Below are 27882 nucleotides of genomic sequence, written 5' to 3'. Positions count from 1 at the left end.
AGCCACCACGTAAAGTAAAAGGCAGCCTAGGAACATTGCGCATATATTCAAGTAATAATACATCAATAATAACAAGGAAACTTGTCTGTAATGTTTAGTCTAACTGCATTGCCATGTCGGGAGACGCAAACAGCATTCCTCTCTTTCACCTAGTCAGTGGCAAATTGATAACAGCAAAACTGGTCACCCATCTCTCCTGAGTCACAAATGCCGTATATTGCGAGATCCCGATGTGAGGTATCCAACTACAAATTGCGACAATATGAGCCTCATTGCACCCAACAACAGTATATCACGGTTCCACAAAAGATGATATCAAGGCCATACACTCTAAATGAGATCAACAAGGAACTTTGGAAGCACATCGGTCATATAACAACTGATTTTGACAACGAGCGAGCCGACTCTAATGTTGGCAGAAGTCAGTACAAGCGAGATCAGCTCAGCAGAGTTGAGCAGGGACAACATAGTCAGCCGAGTGGGGCGGGAATAGCCAGCGATTCCTGTGCTCCAACCGTGTCAGCGGGCAACGGAGCCGCTAGTGACGGTTCTTCAACTAGTGGGCGGCGGCAGGCGGGCGGCCGATGTGGTGACCAGGCTCAGCCGACCCCTGACCACCACTCGGTACACCACCAGACCCTGTCGGTGGACGGCGGCCAGCAGGAGGTGCTGTCCGCTGCTGTACATTGCCAGACTGCGCACAGCGGCGGCCGGGTACCAGCAGTGGCGCCGCAGACCCTCCTGGAAACGGGAGACGGGGGAGGCTTATACCCCCTGGGCTGGCTCAGGCTCACTTCGTAAAGAAGCACTCTGCAGACGTTTTATTTTATTTACTGGATGTATTTTCCTCAGAGTCGACAAACTGCAAACGTAAAGTGTCATGAAATAAAAAGTTGCAATCGCTGAGAAAAAATATTCTTCAGCGAGCCTATCCCCAACTTAATAATTACCCTCCATTGATTTGCTTTCTCCCCCTAGCTCACCTGATGTGTGACCAGATAGACGACCAGCTCGTTCAGCTTCGTGGAGAACACCGTCAAGTAGCTCTCGGCGCCCACTATAAATGACGTGACGGCCGAGATGCCCGGCTCGGCCAGGTACTGACACACGACATACTGATTGTCCTCGACAGAGTACTCCAGCACCTGTGTGGCACACAATACAGGAGGGAAGGTGTATGACGTCACTGCTTACCGATATAAGACAGACGATCCGACCTTAGTAAAAAAGGTAGGTATACATTTACCGGACATTTCAGGGATTACTACACATCTAAAAAAAGAAGTGCGTGATTTCTAGCGCATGTCAACAATCAGCTGCTACTCGCAGCTTAACAAAAAAAAATCAGAGCGCAAGAGATGCAAAAATGGTCGCAGTGCAGAACGGCAGAAAACACGAGCAATACAACAGTCACGCCATCATCTGAGCTCACCGTGAGGCCGTCCAGGTCGGCGATGACTACAAACACCTTCTCGTGGGCGTGCAGGAAGGCCACCGCCTGGATGTCGGCGTGGAAGAGTGCCCGCAGCTCCGAGAACTGCGGGGACGGAAATGGTTTTTATATTGGTCAACAATCAACACAGTTTATCACAAAAGTAAAAATACGTAACAGTAAGGAATCACTAGCTAGACGTGCTGGTGGAACCCTGGTGTGCCACTTCATCTTATGAAGACGTTTTGACCAGACATCGATGTTGTAAATTCCCTTTAGTGCGTGGTATAATGCCTTGTGCATGTTAATGGTCCGGTTTGTAGTTTTACATTAAAACGGGACTGGTTGGGATATTTTTCTAGCTTACCTGATACAGTTCTTTATTCCAGACCCAGAGCTGGACTTCTCCCTGGAGTGACAACGGCTCACGACTATGTCTGAAACGGTAAAAGGTCGTTGACAGGCCTACACTAGTCAAGTTCACAGCTGAAGCTCCCCTCCAAGTTCCAACATGACCCGCAGCCGTATATCGCGCTTTACCAGACCTTCAGAAGAGCGCATATTCTAACCTGTTGACGACCAGCAGATGCGGCACTCCGCCGGCCAGCGTCAGGTCGAGGCGGTACGCCCCGAAGGCCGGTAGCCTCTGCACAGTCCGCCAGTGGTATCCCTCCAGTTCCAGCACCTCAGTGTCCGGATGGCTGAGAGTGACACCTGGCGGCAGAGTAAAGAAACAGGGAGCGGGGTGAAACAGTGTAGGTCGGGCCTCGGAGCATCGCATATTATTCAATTCAACCTGATAGCGATGTTCCTACGACAACACAGTGAGACGATGTGAATTGAAATTAGCAGTAAGAGTCACTTCTTACAAACCCAGAACACTGCAAACCAGACCGATCACTAAAATCATCATAGAATGTTTAAGTCCTCAAACTTCTCTGCTGCAGGTCGCAAGCCTAATCATCTACCCAGACAGACTTGTTTTGCTGGTCAACCCAGCTCGACTCACCCTCTGCAGCGAAGCCGTACGCCAGCACCATGTAGAGTTTCCCGTCGAAGCTGAACAGCTGAACGTCACTAAGGTGACCGGGAGGTGTGGCAGCCAAAGACAGGTCACGGGGAGGGGCCGAGGGGTCACCGGCCGGCCGACTGGTCACCGAGACACGGGACGGGCTTGGAGAGCGGCACCTGGGGGAGGGAGGGGAGCGTCAGCCTGGTCAGTATTGGGTTGGGCGGGAATTAAAGTAGAGCAGGCTAGTTTTTGCGTAAAGAAATATTACGATTTAGATCCGAATAACATGTGCTTATTAGCGATATTTTGACAAGTCATTACTCAGATCGTTTACACAACTGACAACACGTCACTCAAATGATCTAACACCATTTTGCGCGCAGCAAAGAACGATCTAATCACAGTCTATCATCTCCAAGGCCAGTATATTCCAGCACATCGGGCAGCAGAACCCCACTCACTGTGGATTGTCTCCCTCGGTGTGAGCGGTCACAGCGACCACTTCATCCAGCTCCCGGACGTGGAATGTCCACGACTGAACAGGGAGGACAGAGCCCGGGAAACTCAGCAGGCCGTCACCCTGAACCTGACGGGGACGACGGAACACATTCAGTTTAGTATGCTGAGTCTGTCTGTGACGGTATTCATCGCAGAAGTGCTAAGAGTTTACAGTTCCTTATTTATGAGATGTAAAAGTGCGCACCGTGGTTTTAGCTCGTTATTAGCACGTGCAATAAAAAAAAAAACGAAAGAGCGAAAGCTACTCCTGTTGGGATGCTAGTTTACAGACCAGTGATGGCTTATGCAATAGTGAGGGACAAAAATGATGCTATCACACTTCCAAAATGAATACACCAGTTACCAGACAATATTTCAGCTCGGTTTCCTGATTCGCCACCCCTTCCGGCAGCTCCGTCCTAGCCCCCTGTCCTCGGATCGGCCTCTCACCTGCAGTGTGTGGGTGGAGCGGCACAGGCAGCCGGTGGGCAGGTCACACCGGTCCCGGGAGCGGAGCAGGACGTCCAGCGACCTCAGGTCACGACCTGACGAGCTGACAGAGACAGCGTGCGGCATCGGCAGACGCTGCACCTCCAGCAGGTAGGCGAGGTCGACACTGTAGTCTGCCGAGAAACAGTGACGTCAGGTCTCGTCGTGAAATGGTTAGCTAAGGATAGCAGAATAATTTGATGCATGTTCGCGAACACATTAACCCGCGCCCTGCTGGGGGGGGGGGTGTTTGAACACCCCCCTTGTGGTTTTTCGCGAATATCTCAAAAACGGCGGCGCGGAGCGCCGCCGTTTTTGGTACACCTTATCATACATCAATTCTACACATGTTGAGAAAATTTCAGACCAAGGTCATTCAAGGTCAGGTCACCAGGTCACTTGAAGTGACCTCACCTCATAAAAAGTTTCAATGTCTGTCATAGCTACACCGAGTGACCGATCGCTTTGAAACTTTCAGCGATTGCTAAGAGCAATAGCATGTACAAAATGTATATCTCAGAATTTTGATATCGGTGACCTAAGGTCAGGTCAATTTTGCGACCTCCCCATTATAAGTCAATGGGAGAAAATTGAAATGCGCCTCCTTTGGACGAAAGACATTATAAACACTCCCAAACACTAAATTACAAGTGGTTGAGACACACTGAACATGAAATGGTGTCCGTGACCCCTGTTTATGCCCTGAGGTCATCTTAGGTCACGAATGGTATCTAACAGTTTTTCGCAAATAACTTTTGATAGAGGCATGCTAGAGCGATGAAAACGCCTTAGATGTGTTCAGCTCGACGATACGGATCGACTGATATGCAACATGACCCTTCCCGGTCAGGTCATGACCTTGACCTGAGGTCAAATTTTCAAGTTGACCTTTCAAGGTCAACTTATAGTTCATTCGATGCGTCTTGACGAGAGGAACACGATGCCGGTAAAAGTAAGCTCGTACAAGGCTTGGGTCAAAAGTTATTGCAGAAAAACTGTTTCCGAAAAAAATCGGCTATTTTTGCAGTTTTTGCCCCCTGCAGGCAAAACCGTTGACGTTAGGTCAAATCTGAGAGAATTACTCAGAAAGGGCGTTAATAGGGCTATCGAATGCGCTTTTCGCGGCGCTGTAGTTTTATTGGTTCCCGAGTTATGCGTTGGCTTCTTGGAAATTGTCGACATTCGACCTGGAAATCGGCGAAATTTTGCCTTCAATGACCTCTGGTGACCTGACCTTTGACCTGACCAAAAAATTGACCTAAGTGATTTCCTCATTATTTTTGACGCTCTTTCGAACGCCGCCTTCCGCGTATCGCTACGTGGCCCAGGAGCCGAGTTAGAAGGGGGGGGTGTTCAAACACCCCCCCCCCCCCCAGCAGGGCGTGGAAATCTAGGACCCCCAGCCGGGCGCGGGTTAAAACAGAAAAGAAGTAAAGAAAATTGTTGCATTACCGTGAAATGAAAATTACGTCCGTCTTTCAAAGAAGGTTATGTAATTTATCGCACCCGAGTGATAAATTAACAAACCTGGCGTCTGAAGTAGGGCGGCGGCGCTGTTTCTGATCCTCACGGCCTCCTCCCTCAGCCGCTCTGTCCAGACGGCCACCTCTCCCTTCCTCTCCCTCAGCAGGGCGGTGACGGCCGTCAGATTGTCGGCCAGACCGCTGACCGGCTCCTCGATGTTGGCCGGGGGGAATCGGAACGCCTGGAAAATAGTGACAGCAAAAGGGTCAGGGCTACTCAAGCTACCAAAATTGGTGAATCCCGAAGTGCCAAATGTTCACTAACAAAACGTTCTCCATGCCTATTATACTAGATCGAGCATTAGTTTACGGGAAAATATCGAATTAAAAAATAATACTTGAACGTAATGTCAACATCAGCCAACTCGAATCATCTTGCCGATTATTACGACTCCATCAATTCTATGTGAGCGACATCAAACCGGGAACTATGCCCGCAGCTTCTAGCTTTATCCAGCCTCCTCTCCCTTGTCACCGTCTCAGCTCACCAGTTTCTGCGTCACCACCTGCACGGCGGTGGGATCAGAGCTGAGCAGCTGTCGGCAGAGCTCGGGCAGCTCCGCCCCGTTCACCGCGCCGCACAGGTCACCCTCGACGACCAGCGTGTCAAAGTGTTTGGCGCCGGAGATGGTCTGCATGCCATCCAGCCAGTAGCTGACGAGCACGTCCTCGGGCACGCGCAGGTCGTTGATGGCGGGCGTGTTCAGGTGCACTGACGGACACAGGCGTGGTTATTGGTTCGATAGATTGCGTTATTATTAGACTTTTGCGATGTCACTAGATGCTCGAACAATATTCGTGTGCTAAAACTTGATTATTTGCTGTAAGCATATGCTAACAGGTTAGGTAATAGTCTGTAGAGCCTTTATCGTGAAAGGTGGTAAATTTATTCGATAGTTATGTTGCATTTAGTAAGCAATTATTGCATGATCGGGAATGTCACAAAAGGACCAATCAGTTTGCAATAAGGATGTCATGAACTTCATAAGTGTACACGATAAAGTCGCCTCGTCTGTTCAGCAGCTACTGCACCAAACCACTGGCCCAGCTATCAGCTCGCTCACTCCAAACGGTGACGTCGCCGGCGAAGGTGACGTCTGCCGTGACGGTGACGTTGGACGTCAGGTCCACGGCCGTCTCCAGGACGTCAGTGACGTTCACGCCGTCCACCAGGCCGGCAACATCCAGCTCGTCCTGCATGGAGAATGCACGGAACGCGAGATTTATCAGAACACGGACCAGAATGGTGCAAAGATCGAAACATTTTGCGCATTTTTGCTTTATTCTGATTTCGGTTCGCACTAATAGCTACAGGTCAAGTATTTATGCAACGTTTTTTTCGTAAGCTTCGGCAAGTTCATGAACCAAAGACGTACGATGATGAGAAGTCCCTGGTCGAAGTACAGCTTGCTGGCGGTAATGTCGTCACCCCGCTCCACCCACGGAGACTGAGGCTGGCCGTTGATGGGGCCTGTGAATAGGTTTCTTTGGGTCACAGGTCATGCCGGGATATAGGTCACATGTCGCTACATTGAATTACTCGAACGTCAAGCGTAATCTCACTTCCTCTGGTTCGGTATCCACCTGCAGACGATCGACACTCATTGTCCCGAAAATGAATTTACTTGGACGTTGCTAGCAATTATCAAACTTACCCGACCTAGCCCCAAAAACTTGACCAGCACTGAGCTACCAGTCCCTTCCCCCACCCCGCCCCGTTCACTGACCGGTCGCCAGCACGTGTCCGGCCACAGCCGCCTGCTGGATCCTCAGCGGCCCGCTCAGAGTGACCTCCTGGCTATCCCTCAGTACCAGAGAGGCCAGCCACTGGTCCACACTCTCCCCGTTCAGTGACGTAACCGTGACGTCACCGGTGACAGTGACGTCATCGCGGAACGTCACCGGTCCGAGCAGCCGCAGAGGGTGACTCAGGTTCACCTGAGAACGCGAAAGGGAGGTTTCTGTCGTACATCATACTCAGCATTTTAAATAAATGATCAAAATTATCTATTGCGAGAAGTGAAATTGGCGGGCTAGGAGGCACCTTATTGATTTTTTGGGGGGAGGGGGTAGGCACAACTCTGCAATAGTTATTAATATCAGCTCTGCAGTAGATAGACCCAACCACTCCCATCCATGAGAGACAGCGATAATTGACAGGCGTCGGACGAGTGAATGAATGAATGAATGAATGAATGAATGAATGAATGAATGAATGAATGAATGAATGAATGAATGAATGAATGAATGAATGAATGAATGAATGAATGAATGAATGAATGAATGAATGAATGAATGAATGAATGAATGAATGAATGAATGAATGAAAATGTCTGAATGCCAATGAACGGACAGTGAACCCACCGTCTTGAGGTCGGTGGTGAGGGCGTCCTCACACAGTTCCACCAGGTTGTTACCGTTGTAGCTGACCACCTCGGCTTCCGTCAGCACCAGGGGCTGCTGGAACGTCACCTCGCCTGGGACGGGAAGGGGGGAGGGGGTTCAGATGTGGACCCGGTGGCGGTCAAACCACGAGGAGACGGCATCTGCTTTTCGATTTTCTTTCATTCGGTTTTATCGATTTGTTCAGAGCATCCTACTTATGAGATCAACCCAGCCCAATAAGAAATTTAACGTATTTTCCTCAGTTCAAGGCCTTGGTACCTTAAAAATACAAAGTACACAGTACAGACACAACGAAAAAATACGACGCTGTCTAATTTCCATTCATGAAGCATTATGGAGACCAGAGACGCCACTGCATATGATCTGTCTCACCCGTGATGGTGTGGTTTCCCGTCTTTGTCACGATGCGATCAAGCAGCGTCACCAGCTCTCCCATGACGTCACCCTGGCTAAGTATGACGTCACCTTTCACTATAAGTGAGCCGATGGATGCAGAGAGGTTTAGTGTGTGGGATGCATTGGTCTTCCTCAATCCCTCCTCCCAGAGCTGTGAAATAAGACATAAGAAGATTTTGTGTACATCTAAGACGCACATAAGCATTGAACAACGAACATAGGGGGAATTGATAACTCATCGAATTGTTAGTTCTTATCAACACCTCATCGTTAGGATTGTTGCAGTTATGAGTGTTGCAATTACCTTGGTGAGGTTGCAGTCTCCGATGGTGCCACCGTAGACACTCAGCTCGTTGGCCGCCACGTCGGAGAAAAAGTGGACGCTCTGGTAGAAGTGAATGTCTCGATCGGTGAACATCAGCTGGTTCACCGGAACACCGTTCACCCGGTTCACCTTCAGAACATCTGTGAATGGATGAAAACAGTAACTGTACGGGATCCACTGTGAGCCCATCGTGGAATGTAGTCCAACGGTTCCTTCTGGCCTTGTACTTGACCTTTCCATTGAAATCATATAGAAATACTCAGAATCATCGGAGGCACAATCGTACACTTCCAGCTTCTTTTACTAATTTGAAATAAGAGAGTCGAAAGTAGAACAGTTCAAAAATATATTCGAATGACACTAATAAGACATCACTTTTCAAATGCGTCTGTTATACGTCGAACAGATTAGATGACCTTTTCCGTTTCGAACATTACCCTCGTCCCTCATCCCCACTTACCGGCGTCAACAGTCCCCTGAACGATGACCTTCTGCCTGATGAGCTGGTGGGTGTGCAGCGTCAGGTACCGGCTGTACAGCTGCTGCACCGTATAACCGTTCAGTGTGGTGACCAGGATGTCACCCGGGGAGGTCACTGACATCAGTGAGGTCAGGCGGGTGACGCCGGAGACCGTGCCGCCCACGTCAGATAAAATCAGCTGTCCGAGGGAAGAAATGAAGGGTAAGAGGTCAGGCCGCAGAGATCAGCTTAGCGATTAGTGATTAGTGCTCGCTGGTCAGAACTCGGTGGTCAGATATCAGAGATCGGGATTTCTAACTCTAATAGTGAAAGCCACGAATTGACGCAGCACGTTTGAAAACACGAATGTCTGTTATCAAATAAATCCGTAGCCAAAAAAGCAAAGCTAGCGGCCGACCATGCGATGCTTACCGACGATAGATCGGCGCTCCAGGACCGTACGTACCGATGATAAATACGCAGTCCAGGGTCTCCCCTTGACCGTATGCACGTTCAGCTGGGAGTTGAAGGTGACGTCGCCCTGAACGGTGAACTCTCCGGGCACCAGGGTGTCCCTCTCCGTGTACAGCAGGCCCTCCAGCAGCTCCAGCACGCCGCCCTGGTTTAGCTCCTCCAGAATGTGGACGTCGTAGACTGACGGTAGAGCGGGGTGACACGGTGGAGAGTTGGTACAGCTGGGCTATGGTAGCGCAATAAGGTGATACAAAACGTGGCGGTACCGTGGAAGTTAGCGAATGCCCATATCGATGAAAGAAGCGTTCTTCAGACTACCTGACGATTTAGCTTACATGCGCCGGTCGAAAATATGATACAACCGCTAACAAGAAACTTTAAAATTAATCGTCAGCTCCAATGTACTTCCCAAGCAAAGACCTTCTAAATCACACGTGAATTTCATTTTAGCTCGTTTCTTTAGCTTGCTGTCTGGTCGAATACGTTTATTTTTTAAGCTCTCACAGTGTACGTTGCCCTCGATGATAAGCACATGGTTGGTGGTGCGGTTCACCCAGACGTTGGAGATGTTGGCCAGGATGTCAGACACGCGGTAGCCGTTGACGAGTCCCAGCACGTCCACGTCGCCGGAGGAGGAGACGTTGCTGACCACCTCCAGGTCCGAGAGGAACGTCAGAGAGCCTGGAATGAATGCCAGCGAGTTCGTAACGAACGTCAGAGAGCGTGAAAAAATACGTCAGTGAGTTTGTAACGAGCCTTAGCGAGTTTATGACGAAGATTTGAGAGCCCGAAGAGGCAACATCCCGCAAGACGATGTTCAGTTGAAATGATAGTTTTATATAATTTTTCTACGATATAAGACACGCTCCTACAAAGACTTGACGAACCGCAAATATCAGACGAGCGAGCACGTCTCATGTGTCAGAACCTTCTTTTAAATCGGTCACAAAAGGTTCATATTCCCCAGCCGCTCACCGGCCTGTATGGCGTCTCGGTCGACCATGATGACATCATCTGGCAGCCGCAGTCCGTTCAGCTCCCTCACCATCAGCGCGGCCGTCCTCACGGCTCCGGAGAACACCTTCTGTCCGCTGATCAGCTGATCACCACCACTGGTCACCACAGTCGCCGCGAACTCGGATAGGTCCCGGCCGTTCAGCCTGCCGCCCGCCGGCAGCGTGACCTCGCTGACCGTGATGTTACCCAAGAAGATGACGTCGTTGTAGAGGGTGCCGCCGCGCTGGATGTCGATGAAGGAGTCCGTGGATGCGCCGTTGATGGTGCCGACGGTGAGGTTGTGCTTGATGGAGAGCTTGTTGGCGATGGTGACCGGCACTTCGATGGTCTGTAGCGTGTAGAGAGGGAAGCAGTTACTTAATCGACGGCAATCGAAATAAATATGTGTGTGTTCAAATTGATTGTGATCAAAGTTCGCGGATCAAAGTCAAATAATCGGAATCTCAGGTAAACTTAATGTTATTTGCGGCCAGCTGCGTAGTAAATGAGCAAATGTGGTGTTCTGGATTACAAATTACTACCAAGACGTTTATTTAGCCGGACAGCCGTGACAAATTATTTTCATATCTCGCAAATACAAGTGTGACGATAATTTCGAAACAAAAGGCTACAGTCACCCGTAACATTATCCAGTGTTAATTCCCGTCCGAATCCCCTCACCTGGTCCCCATCTCTGGTCCAGAACACCTCCCCCAGTCGGTCCAGCCGGTATCCGTTCACTGACAGCACGGTGACTGCACCCGTCACCGACCAGTCGCCACTCAGCAGTACGCTGTGTGTAAAGTGCAGCGTGCGCCGGGCGCCGGTCGCGATCGCTGACACCACCGAAATGTCCACGTCGTTCACCGTGACGTCATCGGCGACAATGACGTCACCGGTCACCGCCAGGTCGCTGGCGATTACCACAGAACCTGAAGCGCAGAAACATTTGCTAATCTCATGTAACAGTATGTAAGAATCTTGAAACGGCATGCTAAAAACGTTTGTCCGGATGAATGGGGAAATGAATGGATGGGTGGCTTCGGGTCGGGTTAGCCACGCTCAGCGATGCTTGTTGTGAATGACACCACGGCCCCACCACCCACCATTCCGCCCACCACTGACCGTTGACGTGTCCGGGGTATCCCGTGGTGCGCACCACCTCTCCGCTGAGGTCGAGGCCGTTCACCCAGTCGGTCAGCACGTTCAGCGTGGCCTGTAGCGAGTCCACCCGCAGGTGGGAGGTCACCGTCTGCGACGTGTCCGTGGTCAGCAGGTCAGAGGTCAGCGCCACTCCGTTCACCCGGCCGGCGGTCAGGTCACGGACGAATACCGGGCTCAGCAGCGTGGTGGTCCCTGGCGGACAGGACAGGGGTAAAGGGCGGGTCAGGGCTACAGTCTGGGCAGTATGTAAAAGTTTCCCAGATGTTCTTTCAGTGCAATGTTCAATGTCTATGGAGATATACAAAAAAGTCAGCTCCTACAATCATGTATGATTATTTTCCGAAATGATACCTGATATCCACATGTCAAGGGAAAAATTAAAAAATCATGCAATAACAACTAATCTGGAGTTTTCAAACAGCCACATAGCGACATTTTAAAGGTAGTGTGCCAGCTTTCCTGGACCGTATGGAGTTAATGGCCCAGATAAGAACCGGATTTTTAGAACTTATCCATACCTTCAAAACTCATGGAAACGTCTTAAATTCTTCAAATTTTGAGTACCCCAGTGCGAAATTCGCCCCGACGGGTTGTCGGTCGTACCCCAACCACATTTCACACCACTATGAACAATGAATGCACACACTGAAATCGCTATTACCGATATGCTCATCCAATCAAGTTTCGATAAACCCGTTCATCATCATCTCCTGCGGTTTCGAACACGCCTGTTAGGTGGTGCGGTAGACCGCGCCCAAAGCCAGGGCCCCGGTAACGTGAGGTAGCCGAGTCGGGGCAGTGTGCGCTGACCCAAGCCGGGGCCGCGCGTCCTCCCGGTGTCATGTGATAGCCCGGGGCTGCCCGCGGGGATGCGGTAGACCGCGCCCAAGGCTGCGGCCCCGGCTTGGGTCAGCGCACGCTGCCCCGACTCGGCTACCTCACGTTACCGGGGCCCTGGCTTTGGGCGCGGCTTCTGCTCATACTTTGTGGTGCGGTGGTGGTGCGTCGGGCCGCGCGCTCTGACTTCGGCCAAGAAAAATGCGTCAGCTGATCATTGTCATTTCTGCCACTTGCGTGTGGTGAAATAGGGTCATAACTTAAGAGACGGCTTTTTCATATCAATTATTTTACATAAAATCATTTTTCAAACCATAAATAATGTTCGACAGCCAAATAAAAGAAACAATACCAATACAGGCTTACAGTTTAAGGCTCGACATTGTGTTGTCTACGATTAGACAGCTGATAACTCATTCCCGTACGTCGTAACTCTATAATGACCTTTGCTTATTGTCACATGTGCGCCGCATTCGCGATTGTTGCCGACGCCTGTTTACAGGTCAGCCCACTACAATTGTTATACATATCGAAAAACCGATAAACTTTTAGGCGAAAAAGGCACTATTCCAGGCCCATTTTTGATTTTTTTTGCGATATTAGGTAAAAACAGAAGCTTCTTATCCTAGGAAAAATAAAATGGGAAATCTTTCAAAGGTGGCACACTACCTTTAACAAAGAAAAAGAAGCCCCAAAGTTCGTAACGCACCGGCGACTTCATCATTGGGCGACCTCCAGAGAGTTCGGAGGAAGGCGTCCAGGTGACGGCCGTTGAGCCGCGTCACTCGCAGGTCAGAGAAGACTACCGACCCGCCGATCACGTGACCGGACAGAGTGTGAGAGCGGTCCAAGGCGATCGCTTCCCGCTGCCACGCCGACAGGTCCCTCTGCCGTGCGCGATACAGTTGTGAAAAATATGGAACGGTAGAAGTCAGCCGACAGCCTAATTAAAAGAAAAGTTCATAACATTACTTGCCTAGCTCTAATTAAAGGGACCCTCCCACCTTCAAAAAAGTTTATGAATTGGCATGAAAGTGATGTCGCTCGGTTCAGAAAGAGCGAAAACGAATATCTACCAAATTTCACCGAAAAATATTCACCGGTTTTCAAGATATTAGACTTTTACTTTTGTTTACTTTTTTGGGATCTCCGCTGTTTCTAGCGACTTTATTTTAGAAGTGCGGCGTTTGCGGCAGATGTTGCGCGCAAATAGCATATACCACCGCGTGCTACAAAACGTTTTAGTCAAACATTTAAAAATCGTTAGATATCTGCGCTGACGTCACACATTCAGAGGGGTATTCCTAAGCATTAGCCCCTCTGAATCAAAATGCTGCAATTTTGAAATTCAATATTTCCGATTTAAGGCATTTCTCGATGTTGTGAGTGCCGAAACCGGTAATTGTGAGCCAGGGACCCCATTTTGGCTATCTCAACTCAAATCTAATGTTAAGGTGGGAGGGTCCCTTTAAGGTACCAGACACACGTCCGACCAGAATTATTTCCCTTGACGTCTCAAAGTTTGCTACCATGTTCTAAGGAAAATATCAAACTATCAAACTTATCCGAAAGTTATTTTCTATCCATAAAGAAAACAGCTTACATGTGTCAGAGGTACTTGCCGTCCTATACGCTGAACGGTCCGCATATCACCAATCCAGCCTATTATGGCCATTTTAATCACTTTAACACCCACCTGATTGACTTTGGTCACAGTCAGCTCCTCGACGCTGGCCTGGGTGAGGTGGACGGCGGGCACGGTGAGGGTCTGACCCTGCAGCACCACTGACGTCAGGTTCAGGCCGTTCAGCGTGCCGGTGAGCCAGAGGTGGCCGTTGACGCCCACCTGATGGTACTGGTGGCGTCCGGAGACGGTCTGCGGTCCGCTGATGTACATCAGGTCTGATGGAGGGGACGAGTGACGGGTCAGACGTCAGTTAACGTATTGAAAGATGGAAGATTACCTACTGAAAAGCCATGTCACGTAGCATATCACGGGGGAGGCGTATCAGCGCGAGCCGCGATCGAATAGCGCATGCACTAAAAAAAAATGCGTTCGATACCACATCTGGTTTACGATTGCCACCCTGCAGGCACGTGAGCATGACCTCGTCGCTTGAATGTCAACCCGGGCCCTGCGGCACAGTATAACATCAGGCACTCGACATTAGTGCCACCTAGTGACGATTGACGACACTCCTAAATAAAATTTCGGACGACTGCTTGAAGACAAGGATCTCCTCAAAAATCACAAGTAGACGTGAAATCCTGAGGCTCAAATAACAATATTACGCAGTCTTGAATATGTTTCAATAATATTACGCAGTAAAGTAACCTCGTAAAATTAAAACTCCTCTCATATTTTCTTTTACATCAGTATCAATGTGACAGTATCACCGTTCCGCTCGATTACCTGAGACCCCCAGGCCGTTAACCGTCGCTCCGTTATCCAAAGTCAGGCTGTTGACCGAGCCCGACCCTATGGTGATAGGCTGGTGGAGCATCTGGTGGCCTGGAAGGAAAGCAAATACGATTACAAACGGCGAGTAAGACGCAAATAATTGAGACGCCGCTAGACTGAAAACGATGTCTGCGTAGTGCAATAAGATATATCTTATTGATTCCCTAGATGTAAAACACATTCGGTGCAGCAGCGTAATATCGTCATGGTTGATATTTGCAAGTTCAACCGAAATTTAGCGAATTCAGCAAAAATTGCAGAAGAAAAAAATCGTTTACGTCTTGCTCGCTTCATCCAATCTTTTTACTCTATAGATTCAGTGAAACGGCTTCCTTGGTTTATTGGTGAGCAAATTCGTGTCTACCACATTTACTAACTAGGCGAAAAGGCCACCCCTTACCCGTATAGGTCAGTGTCGATCGCATCAGGCGCTGGAACGATTCCCCGTTCAAAGTTTCGATGTGTGATGCCTCGTTGACGAAAAGGCTGCCGTGGACCACCAAATTCGTGAAGGCGTAGTGACCTGAAACCATTTTCCGTGCGACATTTGAGCACGTCAGTCGGTCTTAAAACAGTTCTCAAGCAATCGAGCATTAAGTCACAACCCCAAACCTTAAAATGGGTGAATATCTAAAATGGGTGAGTTCGTGAAACAAGCGATGCTGTTGACAAAAACACCTGTTACTTGGTTTAAGCTTACTCACCCGTAATAATTTGTTTTCCTGAGGCGGTCAATGCGTTCTGAAGACTAGCGTTCAGCTCCCTGAGTGAAGTTTCGCCCCGCTCGATTTGACTGTGAACGTTACTGATGTCGACTGGGCCGGCATCGCTGCTGCTAGTGGGGTCGTGAGAGACGATTTGAAGCTGAAAAAGGATGAGAGGCGTTTGAGTTCTCCGACTGAAGTCTTCATGTTTGCGTGTATTAATTTAGCAAAATATCTTTCTTATGTCGTTTTACCGAAGGCGAAGGGGGAAGCAGAGGTGTCAACAGCGTAGGTGACATATTAAGCCACCCAACCTGCAATCGCTACCACCAGCCCTCAGTCAGCAGCAGCCCCGTCATCTCAGCACGTCTCACCTCCGCCACATCAGCCGCCCCGCTGACGGTCAGCGTCTGTGTGACGGTGACGTTCCCGGTGATGTTACGGTCCTCATCCCAGACGAACACTGACTCAGCCAGCTGCAGCAGCTTGTCCAGCTGGTGCTCCAGCGAGGTCAGCTGCTTGTCCGCCTCTTCCAGACAGTAGAGCAGCGCGTCCGAGCTGGCAGACTGCGATGTAGCCGAGCGGCGACCTGAGGGAGAGAGAGAGGGGGAAGGGAGAGACAGAGAGAGAGAGAGAGAGGGAGAGAGAGAGAGAAAGAGAGAGGGAGATAGAAAGATAGAGAGAGAGAAAGAGGGGGCAGGAAAGAGAAAAAGAGAGAGTAAGGAGAGAGAAGGAGAGCCGACTGAGTTAAAAATCGTTAACTGAAGTATAGTGGTGTATTGCTTTCATTCCACGGCTAATATATCGATGATGCTGAATTCATCAACCTCTTTACCCTCGCCCCTACCCAGTCACCTACCTACCACATATGCAATGGCACATGATCATACATTCCACCCTCACCCGACGTCTCCCCGTCACTCACCGCCTGCCGCCTCTCTGACAATCAGCGGAAACTGGTTCCACTCGGCCGACTGGCCCGTCCCGGTCGACACCAGCAGGTAGTAGCCGTCCCGGCCCACCAGCGTAGTCTGAACATGCCGCACACTGGTCGTAGCCGGCAGCGCGTGCGTCGTCACCAGCGCGAAGTTACCCGTCTGGGAGCTGAACGTCGTGAAGAACGAGATTCGATTCTGCAGAACGGAAATGGAAGATCGTGATTTGGTCAGGGCTGGTCGATGCCAGCGAATATCACGTGTTGTGAGTGCCCAGTGCCCACTGCGCAGTGCTGGTTATTTTATCCGGCAAAGATGACATAAATCATGAATCATGAAGATAACATGATTCATGACATTTATGGATCTGAGGCCAGTTTTACCAACGGAAAAATAGCCGCCTGCCGGAATTTTTTGGCTAAAGACCGCTTCACATACGGAGCATAAAAGCGATGCACACGTAAGCAGATAGGGCTTTACCCTTTACGCTCCGTATGTGAAGCGGTCTTAAAGAAAAAAATCCGGCAGGCGGCTATTTTTCTGTTGATAAAACTGGCCTCAGGGTTTAGCAAAGAGCTGCTGGTGCCATTTCCAAATGTTTCTTACCCCGCTGACGAGGTAGATGTAGCTCTCTCCATTGTAGAAGGTACCGACATGACCGAACTGGACCTGTTCCAGGGCATTATCGCCGCCGCTGCCGATACTCTGCCACTCAAACAGCTGGTCCGCTGAAAACGAATCAACTGTCGTGTCAGCTTTCATTTACAACGGAAAGTGTATAACGTTAAAATAAACAACACATTAACCCTCGCATGTGTGCGGCGTTTGCCAGCTTCTAATGTGTAGGGGGGGGGGTCGGTTGGACCCCCCCCCTTGCCGTTTGGCCCCTGATCGAGCTAGAGCTTCGCGGAAAAAACGAGCGTGTTGCCCGTGACAAGAGGAAGCCGATGATACCCAATTTTAAGGTCCTAGGTCATTGGTTGACCTTCCAGGTCAGGTCAATGATCCAAAGTCGGGAAAATCGGGACCTGTTAGAAAGTCGTAAAGTGTGGCTGCTGAGGGGTTTTTCGGGGTGCTGATCACGAATATCGTGTTAGTTTTGATCACAGATGATGTCTTTAAGCATTTAGACCAGGTCGGGTCAGGTCAGGTCAGGTCAACCAGTAGGCGTCGTGACGGGTATTCGTAGTACGTGTCAACCGCCTCTGACAGCTTCGTAACATGTTACGAAGGCACCAAAACTACTTCGTAAATGTTCCAATGGTTGCTAAATTCGAATTCAGCTCCAAAAACTAGCCTAGAAACATGTACAGCTCGAAAAAGTGAACCGAGGTCACCCGAGGTCACCAAGGGTCAGTGACCTGACCTGACCTTCAGGTGACCTTGACACCCACCCTAATGCATGGAAGCAACATCAAATCACATGTTTGAACGTTTGAAACCACGAAAAGCTTGCAAACGCGCGGCTAATGCGAGCCGACATACGCAGAATCGCGATTCCGGCCAAACATGGTCTCGGAAAAGAGGTCACAGGTCAAAGGTCATTTGGGTCAGGGTCATGAAATTTTCAGGGTAGGTGTAAAATTGATCAATGTGAGGGTACTGAAAGTTTCGTTGCGATCGGCCGCTTTTTACGCGAGTTATTCGCGAAAAACCATGGGAGGGGTCCATCCGACCCCCCCCCCCCTGGCCCCTACACATGCGAGGGTTAAAAATCAATCAAAACAATGCATCACTCCAGATTAAATCAAAACGTAGTTAGACGAATATAAAACAGCGTTAGTAAGTTGTACTCGCTAAAAAGTCAACCACCTATGCGATATACTTTAACTTTCCAACAAAGTGTCAAACACCAACCAAGGAATGGAACAAGAGGAAGCAGACTGCAGAATCGCCGCTTACATGTCCACCAGAAGACCGTGGCGTTTCCCAGTCGGTTGACGGCGAGCACGTAGGTCTGCGTGTGATGGGTGAACGCCTCCACAGCGATGGCGTGACGGGTGGAGAAGTACTGGAACAGCTCCAGGGAGCCTGTGTCCCAGTGGAGACGATACAGCAGACTGTGAGCCTGCCGTAAGATAGGGCGTCAGGGCTAGCACGGGCTCGTAAAAATGCCGTTTTAGAATGCAAGAATAATGACGTATTTAACCCTAAAACGGCGAGGGAATGAGAGCTTTTATAATTTGTAGATGCAGATTTATTCAATAATTGTTCCTTCAGAAACACTTTCGATTTTGTAGCGAAGATAACTCGTTCCTTCGTTAGATCATATTAACGACCGACATATTCGAAGTATTTTTCACTATATTGACGGAAAGGACCAGCCATGACCAGCATTTATACAAGGCCACTGCGTTTATCTCCGATTCTCACGTCGGTTTGTCCGATGGCGATGTAGGTCCAGCGTTTGACCGTGTACGTGGTGACTGACGAGGCTCCGCCGGGCGTGGACACGGCGTGCGTCTGCAGCCACTTGACGCCGTGCGCCAGCTGGTAGATGCTGAGAAAGAATTAAGGTATATCACGAACATAGAGGTACTTTCACAAAGCAGCGACGTTAATCTTCTGCATCGTTAAAAGACGAAGTCGGAAAAAATAATGCGACATGCTATGACACCAAAAGATAGAGCAAGAAACGATTTTACAATATGCTATATTGCAAAAAAAAACAGAGGTAAATATGCGACACAAAATGCTTATACCACCTAAAATATATGAAACACATCAAGACCTTTTTCAGTCCTAAAAGAGCGGTCAGCGGAAGGGGTTGCGATACGGTAACTTACTAGGACCTCCTCGCGGGCACCAGGACGCCGCTGATTCGTTGATGACTGACGGTCACTATCACATGCAGTTTGTTGGTCTGCTCGAAGAACAGGAAATCTGAGGCGACCTCATTGGGACTGAGCACAGAGTCCTGGTACTTGGGCAGCCAGGAGCGGCGCGGGTCGGAGACGAGAAACAGCAGGGTCCGCCCGTCTGCCAGCTCCGTCATGATAAATACCGTGCCGTTGTAAACGTGAGCCTGGTGAAGAGAAATGGGTTTTCAGTTCCAATGACGGGGATAGGAAACACTTGTAAGCGTTGAACTTTGAAATCTTGAGAAAGAGAAAGAAAGAGAAGAAAGAAAGAGAACTAACCAGTTGAAAGCTTACACATTGAAATTCACAGTTCTTTAGTCACTTCTTGACGTCAGTCAGAGTTTTACTCAGTAAACGGCCTACTGCCAAAACGCATTTATATGGTCACTTCCCGAATCGATCCATGATTCACTCTAAACAGCCGCATTTCCTTTAACACCGAACAGCATGCCGCACCTATACACCTCGACGACTAACCTTGAGCCTGATGACTGTGCTCTGCAGGCTGGCCTGGAAGGCGGCGCTGTACTGGTGGTCGACGAAGCTGCTGACGGAAAAGTTGGCCTGCCGCCGCAGCAGCAGGGTGCCGTCCTCGGACCGGCTCACCAGCGCGATGTACGAACCGTTCAGGCTGCAGAGCGTGCGAGTTTGGTCCAGGGCTCAAACGAGCGGGGTCATCGATCCGGATTTGGGGGTGATCGATCCGGATTTGGGATCACGAACGGACCGAGTTCTATAGTCTTGGACGGAATCCTCATAACTAACTTTTACATAGTGTTCTTCCGCATATAATAATTTGCATTAAACTGCAACTTGCTACAAGTCTTGTAAATGCTAAAGATCCTTGCAGTTACCAGCTACAATTTAGATGAATTTGACGTCCTTATAACTTATTTAGAAACTTGCGAAATAATGCAAGAAGAAACTTATTAAGGCAGCTATGCATCTTACTATATTCAAAGTAAACTTGACACATCTCGGCAGACCTGTAGATGGATCTTACGTTTGTTCCGAGATGACCGCATAGTTCCTGCCATCGAGCGTGAAGAAGTCGCTGGCGCTAACATCCACACCAGTGAGGACACGCGGGCTGCCCAGACCCTCGATTTGGGTCTGCAAAACGCCTGAAATTCCACAGTGTCAGAACCAAAAATCAATCCGCCGACCTTCACCAATGGTCAAAAATGGGTGTGAACTGTTATGTAGCAGGTTAATTTGCGTATCATTCTTAAATGGAAACGGTACAAATCATGGCATCCAGCCGATAACTCTCACGCCCGTCAACAGAACCGACTTCCGAGTCGCCGTCTCGCGAAACCGATACAGACACCCGTCTGACCGGACACTCGACACGGAGCAATAACCGAATAGGCGGAGGGAGAAGAGGGGAGGGGATGGGGCGGGGTGGGGAGGGGACTGGGACGACCAACGGCGAGGAGGGGCGGAGCTGTCACCGGAGGCGGATCAGCGGGTCCGTCTCGGATTGGTCGAGACACGCTCAGTATCGGATGCTGGGAATAGCGGCTAGCATTCTGATTGGTCGAGGCACCAGTCGTGGATCGATTCCGCTTCATTCTGATTGGCTAATGACTAGCCATCCGAGAGTCCGTATATCTCAGTAAGCGGAGTTTGGGTTGGGCACTAACGATCACTATACCTTGCATTGTCAAATGTCCATCTATTGTAGTTCTCACATTATTAACGTGCGGCCGCAAATATCGTGTAACGAGGCATGCTTCATGACCCGGATGACGCATGAGCGCATGACGACATGATCAGAACGCTGAACGATATGCGATTTACGAATATGTAGATAGGATTTCAATTTACGATTCAGTGTGCTGAGTTGTTCTGACCTGCTTCAGCGCTCCTTTTTGTATACTCCTTCATAAACGACTTGCTCATATCCACTCGGAACTTTTGCTCAACGAAGTTCAGGTAACTGTCGACATCACGCCTGAGAAAAAAAAAAAAAAACGTTAAACGTTCCGCCAAAGCTGTTTGCTGCAATCTATTCACATCAATTTTATAATAGTTATACTGTTACGAGTGAATAGTTAGTTGGTTATAGTTACGAGTGAATGACTTCGATTACCGGAGAAAATAGGCATGGTCTGCATGAGAGACATGTCTGGGCTCTTCACTTAAACTGTTGGAACATCTGATGGCGACAGACGTATCGATGGCGACAATCATAATCCAAAAACGTTTATGACATGGGCTCAGTCAGACCTCACAAGTAGCTTACTTGGTTTCCAGCGGCGGCAGTTCTTCCATAGTCCATTTCGTTTCAGCTAAGTTAAATCCCGATGCGCCAGCAAGGAGGCACGCGGCAATGATCCACAGAAGCCGACAGGAAGGCATTTTGCTTATGATCCTGTCAGCAGTTTGTGTAACTCTCAGATCGCCTCCGCTGTCCCTGAAACACATTGCCAGCCAATATCGAAACATAAACGGGGATGGTTAATTACATGCCTCTCGCCGACATCTAACATCTGTGTCGGCCGCAAGCTTAAATACAAACAAAAGGTATACAAATTTAAATGTCCCTAATCGGTGGCATCTACAAAAAAAAAAAACGCTATAACATTCACAATTAAGGCCAGCCGAACTGCATATTATTTAAAGCAGGGGAGGTGCATGGTAAAAAACACTTTTCACTCTATCGTTTTTCACGTTAAACGACATTGAACTGTGCCGTTTACTTACCTTTTCGTTAGAAAAGACTCTGAAGTCTCGACCAGGGCTCCAATGCCCGCCCCTCACCTCAGTGGATCCGACCCGACCGCTCGGCAGTCGGTCTGGCACTGTGAAACGCCGGCGCTTCAGTCGGCCCACCCATCGCCCCGGGCGCTGACCGGTCACAGGTCAGCGGCGGGTAGGCTGTCCCGCAGAGCACCACCACTGCCGGAGACGACAGGGGCTGTCGACGCCCAATAGAAATGAGGCTGGAATTATGCTGGAGCGCTGGGGGCTAATTAAAACTTAGCATAAAAATGTATGCGGCCTTTTTGTTTCGAATAGTTGTCCGTTTGTCTCGTGCTATGCCTTTTTATAATTTTCAATTTCTTCTTATATTTGCTTATTTATTTATGTAATCTCCCCACCAACGGCCGTGGCACTCACATGCAGGAAGGATCTTGCTACTTATTGTCCTCTCGCCCCTCCCCGCGCTACGGTAGCAGTGAGAGCTCACTGCACCCCCAGCTCAGGAGACAACAACCCGGTTTACATAGCATATTTGACGAGGCTCTAGCTCGTTAATTTGGCGATAATTTCGTTGCAGTTGTCTTCAAATATTTAGAGGGGATCATTTTGTAAATTGTTAAGCACCATTGGCATCTTTAGCAACATCACGGACGGAGATATAGGGTAGGGTGGGGCAAAGTGCCCACCTTAACTTTTCAGCCTCAGTATCTCCTTATCTTACAAATTTGAAGAACAACCAGGTAGCTGATATGGTATCTCATTACCTTAGCTTTCTTCGAATAACACATCAGAAACGTGTGGCATGCACAGTTTTTGAAATATGCTGTCCAATTTGAGAGGACTGCAGATCGGGCGTTTTGCCCCACTCGTGGGGCATAACGCCCATATGAGTGGGGCATAACGCCCAGTCCTGAATGTTTCATCACAATGTTGATGCCCTGACAAAATAATGTAGCATTCATCCATTCCTCATTTCATTAGACCAGAACTCGACAGATTGCATTATTAGAAACACCTTAAACACTGCTATCGCCACCCCAGTCCTTATTCAGTCAACGCCTGTCACTGCCCTGGTGATCAAAGATCAGATCTCGCGAATGAATCGTTCTAGACGATCCTAACCAGAAATTGCATATTTTATAAGAATCCTGAGCATTAGAAACATATCCCGCCACTCACTTTGAGCCAAAAATGCTCGCAATAACCCGTGCTGTATAACTCCTATTGGCCCATGATGGGCGCTTTGCCCCACACCAAAGTGGGCGTATTACCCCAACAGCACATTCGAAACAAAATTTGTCAAAATTAAGTCTGTCACAATTGTGTTGCAAGCAAATAAATGCTCAAAGCATAGCGTAAATCTGCACATTCAACATAACAACATTTTATTGCCATCCTTAATCTCTATCAGACAAAGTTTTAGCACTAAGAAAGCTTTTAATTCCTAGAAAACATCAGAAATATACCAATCTGCATTTTACGTCCAGAAAACCGCACTTGTGGAACCAAAAAAGGGAGCACAAGCAGATTCCTGCGTGTTCTTGAAAGTGGCTAGCAAGGATTCTTTGAAAAGTCGAGCATTTCACAAATAAGAGGGGTGGGCATTTTACCCGCCCTGGGCGCTTTGCCCCACTCTACCCTAAGCTTGCAACAAACCCTATGTAAACGCGTCTAACGGCCCCGACCGGGGACGGACTGCGCCGGGAGTCGAACCCGGAGCTTTACGACTACCGCGGGATGACGCCTTTACCAGCTACACAGCCATAACTGCCTTGGGGATTTTATTGAAACGCTTTCTTAGCTCTAGCCCGTATTGGTGTTTTACCAGCCGCGAAGGTATAAGAGGGGGGGGGCGTTGGACCCCCTCCCTTGCCGTTTAGCCCCTGATCGCGCTAGAGCTTCGCGAAAAAACGAGCATGCTGCCCGTGACGAAAGGAAGCCGATGATACCCAATTTTAAGGACGTAGGTCATTGGTTGACCTTCCAGGTCAAGTCAATAACCTAAAAGTCGAGAAAATCGGGACCTGTCAGAACATCGTAATGTGTGGTTGCTAGGGGTTTTCGAGGTGGTGTTGATCACGAATATCATGTTAGTTTTGATCACAGATGATGTCTTCATCAGGGGTGCGGAACTGGAGCCGGAGCTGGGGCCGGAGCCGCCGGAGCTGGCATATTTTGCCCGGAGCCGGAGCCGGAGCTGGAGCCGGAGCCGTGAAACAATATAGCCCGGAGCCGGAGCCGGAGCCGGAGCCGGGGCCGGAGCCATCAAAAAAGGCGACCCCGGCTCCTTTTTTTTAAGAGGAAAAATATTGACCTAGTTCGTTTTGACAGTACAAGGTAGTAAAACATGTGGTATTCAAAATATGAAAATAACCAAGGCCATAAAAACAAAAATAGCTTTGTTATGCAAATACAGAAGCAACGTGTAGGGGCAAGTGGGGTAAGACGGTAAGGGTAGGTAAGACGGCTACCCCTTCTGCAGCCCAAACCAATAGCGCTACGAGCGAGAAAAATTAGGACCAGAATTGCCTTTCCAACTACACACCACCATTGAAGTCTGATGAATTTGTGTTCAGTCGATAATCTTTTATTTTGATTTCTTTAAAACACTCATTTCATTGAAAACATCCATAATATACCTATTGTGCTTTTTCGCGAGTTATTAGCGAGAAACCGAGGGGGAGGAGGTTCGTTCGACCCCTCCCCCCTATACGGGCGAGGGCTAAATCATTTTTAACATAAGATGGGCCCAACGCAACGGTGAGAAATCGTTGTACTGCAACTAGACAACGGGTGGGCCAGGGCCGGGAACGACTGGCTGAGCGACGGGTTCAGCGACTGCTGCACGGCCAGACTCTGACTGTGAGCGTGACTCTGGTTCATCAGAGGCTGGTTCAGTGGAGACAGCGGCTGGTTCATCTGGTTCAGGTTCATCTGGTGGTTCATTTAGGTATGTCGAAATTTTCCTTTTCTCGGTCCTATATGTAGTTTAAAGAGTACGCAGTGCTTGCAATAGGACTCCAAAATGAATCAGACGAAGGGCAAATAAACAGCTGATAATTAAATATATTCACTTCAATAATTGAGATAAAACTTAGTAAATAGTAATATAGTAGGATGGCATAAAATATACAGCATATTGTATTCAAGGCTATCATAGTGAACGTTTTGCCACTATTGGCCATGGGACAGTCGAAAGTCAGATGTTAGTTCTTGATAGGTATTGGTATTTGGGTACAGAAGTAGGTAAAATTGTCTACTCGTCATCTTTAGATCACGATTCTCTCTCAGCAGCAATTCATCATGTATATAACTACATATTCCATTTTGTTTTTGCGTTGTAGCGTGATAATAAGTTAATGCATTAAGCCCGCTCGGTTGAATGGGGTGGAGTTGCATGAAAGCAGCGCATCAATTTCCCACTGTTATAAACTGATAGCAAGAAATCAGCCTCGGTTTCAGGCCAGCCGCTCGGCAGCTTGTTCGGTTACCGGGCCGACCTTCGACCTTGAGTCTGGCTGTACCGCCTCGGGCCATGTCTGGCCGCCCGCCCTCTGCTCTGTGATTGGTCCGTCCGCGGCGGTCACGTGATCGTACGACACCGGGTCGGGTGCCGTCGGGCGTCTGGCCGGCAGCGGGAGGCGCATTTGCGTCCACGCGGCCATAGGGGCAGGGTGTGCCCTGGCTGAGCTATAGGTTGTGTATATGGTAGTTTCGTACTCCATTCGGTTGCGGCTTCCTGGGCTTAGGAAGGTGCTCTCACTGGTCATGGTTAAAAGTAGGAAGCAGTTGAAGGCTGGCAGTAACGCTCAAAGGTGAAAAATCTTAAAAGTTTAATCTACTCATATTAGTACGGTTGCTCTGCACCTTTCTGTGGTCTGATAGGTTTAGATGGATGTGATTTTTGCAGTCTGCCTATTTTGCAGATTGGCCCGTTTAAATTTTCGTCTCGACATCCGATTCGGAGTTCCGCTCCTCGCTCTCGTTCAGTAGACTTGCCTAACGCTTGTGTCGACAACGTGACGCCGTCGCTTCTGCACACTCCTCGAATTTGTTCTGGAACGCTGTCGCTGGCCATGCGTTAATAACCCTGTGCGTCCTGCTGCAGCTCTTCCCACTTCCGAGCGATGACCGTCCATAGTTGATCGGATCTGGGCCGTCGTGCCAGTCTCCTACCGATAGGTAGGCCATTGCCCCCAGACGTTCTCGATGGGGTTCATATCCGGACTCTCGGATTCTTTGCTCATATGTAGAGCCACGTTTCGGGTTCACTCTTTTCATGCATCGCCATAGGGTTAATGTAGACCTGGCGTAGTTGTACAGCCATGGTCCGACATTGGCATTCTCTGTGACCGTTTTGAGTATGCCTAGTCAATGTAAAGATAGTTTTTAAGTTTCACCAGTAAGGAAATATTCCTCTGCTATTGCATCTACAAATGTATCGAAGTTCAGAGTTCACGTTCACGGGCTAGTCTAGCTTCCATTCCTCAGAAATGCCTAGATTCTCATAAATCTCGTTTTATGGGTGAGGCGGGCTGGAGTCTGGTTGGGCCCGTTGTGTCCACTCTCACTGTACAGTCTGTCTTAAAAGTACCGCGCAAAGTGGCGGTGGATCCACCAAGCCTGACGGAGAAAGGGCCTGCTCTAATTTGAAAGTCACCGACCAATTGACCTAGGGAATGGACGCGGATGTCAAATGCTTCGGTGACCCAAATTTAGCAGCCCCTTCCTCAGTCAGGCTCGATGGATCCACCGTCACTTTGCGCGGTACTTTTAAGACAGACTGTACAGTCTGTCTTAAAAGTACCGCGCAAAGTGACTGTGGATCCATCAAGCCTGACCGATGAAGGACTGCCAAATTTGAGTCACCGAAGCAATGGACATCCTCGTCCATTCCCCAGCTCCATTGGTTCGGTGACTTTCAAATTATAGCAGGCCCTTCCTCGGTCAGGCTTGATGGATCCACCGTCACTTTGCGCGGTACTTTTAAGACAGACTGTACGCCGCACGGTCTCCTGCAGGACATTTCTGCTCTTAAATGTTGAGACTGGTCTACCTAGCACAAAACGACAATGTTAGTTAAATATACAAATTTGCAGAGCTTTTGGTATCATACCTTTATCACATATTTTTCGCGAAAAACACACAATGGTTACATAAGTTTTCTGAGAGCTGTTGGACCATCATACCCCAGACGTTCTCTATCGGGTTTAAATCTGGACTCACAAAAGGGGAAGTTCGCAAGTTCACGTTCCGGAGCTGGTCTGACCTCGGATGCATAACGAGTCCCTATAAAGTTGTTTCTTCCATTCACTTTCACTGTTGCGGCCCCCTGCCGAACATTTCTGCTCGTAGTTGTCGGTAGGTACTGGTCTGCTTAGGCCCTCTGAGAGCTGGCTGGCTGACCACAGGGCCCCAGACATTCTACATATAGGTACCGAGTTTAGGTTTGGTGCCAGGTGATGTAGCACGCCAGCAGTCTGACCTGAAAAATGCAGCCATGAGCTTTGATGTACAACATTCTAATGACAAAGCGTGTCAGCTCGTAAAAGATGACATTCAATTTGTCTCATGTGTTCCTGGTTGATTGCACAACTCTAAGGCCATGGCCATGGCTATGGCCAACTGTGTATGCCGCTGCGAGGCAATGTGAAGGGGTGCGGCGGAGCCCTCGTTTCTACCTCGTTCGTTACGCTGCCTCGCACAGTTCTCTTCCCAACAGCCGACCTGGATCTTCTGAGGCTTTCGGATAGTTCTCGAACCATGGCTGCCCACATGTTTTCTATCGGGTTTAGGTCCGGAGAGTTCAATGGTCAGTGAAACAGTCTGACACAGCCAAAAATGTAATCGGTGTCATTTGTGGTCGTCGCAACGCCACTTTGCTCAATAAGTCTATAGTCATTAGTCAGGTTTGCTGCATGAAGTACAAATAACTGAACAAGATAAGAACATAAATGCTCGATATCTATGGCATGAAGCACATGCCATAAATATAAATATAAAATATTTACAGATAAATATAATAGATATAATGGCTATATATCGACGTCTTAGCCACATCGAACTGAATGGAAGGCACGACGTGCCGTGTTGCCATCATTGGAGTTCCCGCTCCCCTGCTCGTGGTCCGTTCACATGCTACCCTATCCGTGTCTTGAAGAACCCCATCCAGCTCTACCTCGCGTTGCTGGCGCTGCTCC

General features: G+C 49.0%; 1 protein-coding gene across 2 annotated transcripts; it reads right to left on the bottom strand.

The window, feature by feature from the left end:
* Positions 1-27: 27 nt before the first annotated feature.
* Positions 28-21877, bottom strand: LOC122366654. 2 transcript variants are annotated; one of them, XM_043339139.1, is made up of 38 exons: positions 21740-21877; positions 21222-21392; positions 20830-20930; positions 19977-20097; positions 19451-19604; positions 18899-19137; positions 18486-18612; positions 18015-18180; positions 16719-16840; positions 16103-16310; positions 15552-15766; positions 15178-15337; positions 14874-14996; positions 14426-14524; positions 13709-13914; positions 12722-12899; positions 11137-11367; positions 10693-10943; positions 9991-10360; positions 9520-9696; positions 9008-9195; positions 8542-8740; positions 8061-8221; positions 7733-7907; positions 7319-7431; positions 6682-6892; positions 6331-6425; positions 6019-6148; positions 5443-5666; positions 4959-5136; positions 3393-3565; positions 2906-3030; positions 2442-2620; positions 2002-2146; positions 1800-1869; positions 1433-1537; positions 984-1145; positions 28-741 (listed from the first exon to the last, which is right to left on the bottom strand). In XM_043339139.1, the coding sequence occupies exons 2-38, from the start codon at positions 21335-21337 to the stop codon at positions 553-555; spliced, it is 6186 nt and encodes a 2061-aa protein (XP_043195074.1). In that variant the 5' UTR covers positions 21338-21392; positions 21740-21877; the 3' UTR covers positions 28-552. The 2 variants fall into 2 exon arrangements, with proteins under 2 accessions (XP_043195074.1, XP_043195075.1); XM_043339140.1 differs by having other exon boundaries at positions 21683-21813.
* Positions 21878-27882: the final 6005 nt, after the last annotated feature.

Source organism: Amphibalanus amphitrite, unplaced genomic scaffold (genome assembly GCF_019059575.1).
Source record: "Amphibalanus amphitrite isolate SeventyFive unplaced genomic scaffold, NRLGWU_Aamphi_draft 000822F_arrow, whole genome shotgun sequence".
NCBI lineage: Eukaryota > Metazoa > Arthropoda > Thecostraca > Balanomorpha > Balanidae > Amphibalanus > Amphibalanus amphitrite.
This window is presented reverse-complemented; position numbering and strand designations above follow the sequence as displayed.

Coding starts and splice junctions, on each gene's coding strand:
- LOC122366654 (XM_043339139.1), bottom strand. CDS start 21,337: ATGCCTTCCTGTCGGCTTCTGTGGATCATTGCCGCGTGCCTCCTTGCT. Junction 6,149..6,330: donor ACCAGGGACTTCTCATCATC/GTACGTCTTTGG, acceptor TTCTCCATGCAG/GACGAGCTGGATGTTGCCGG. Junction 3,566..4,958: donor CGCCCTACTTCAGACGCCAG/GTTTGTTAATTT, acceptor GTTTCTCGGCAG/ACTACAGTGTCGACCTCGCC.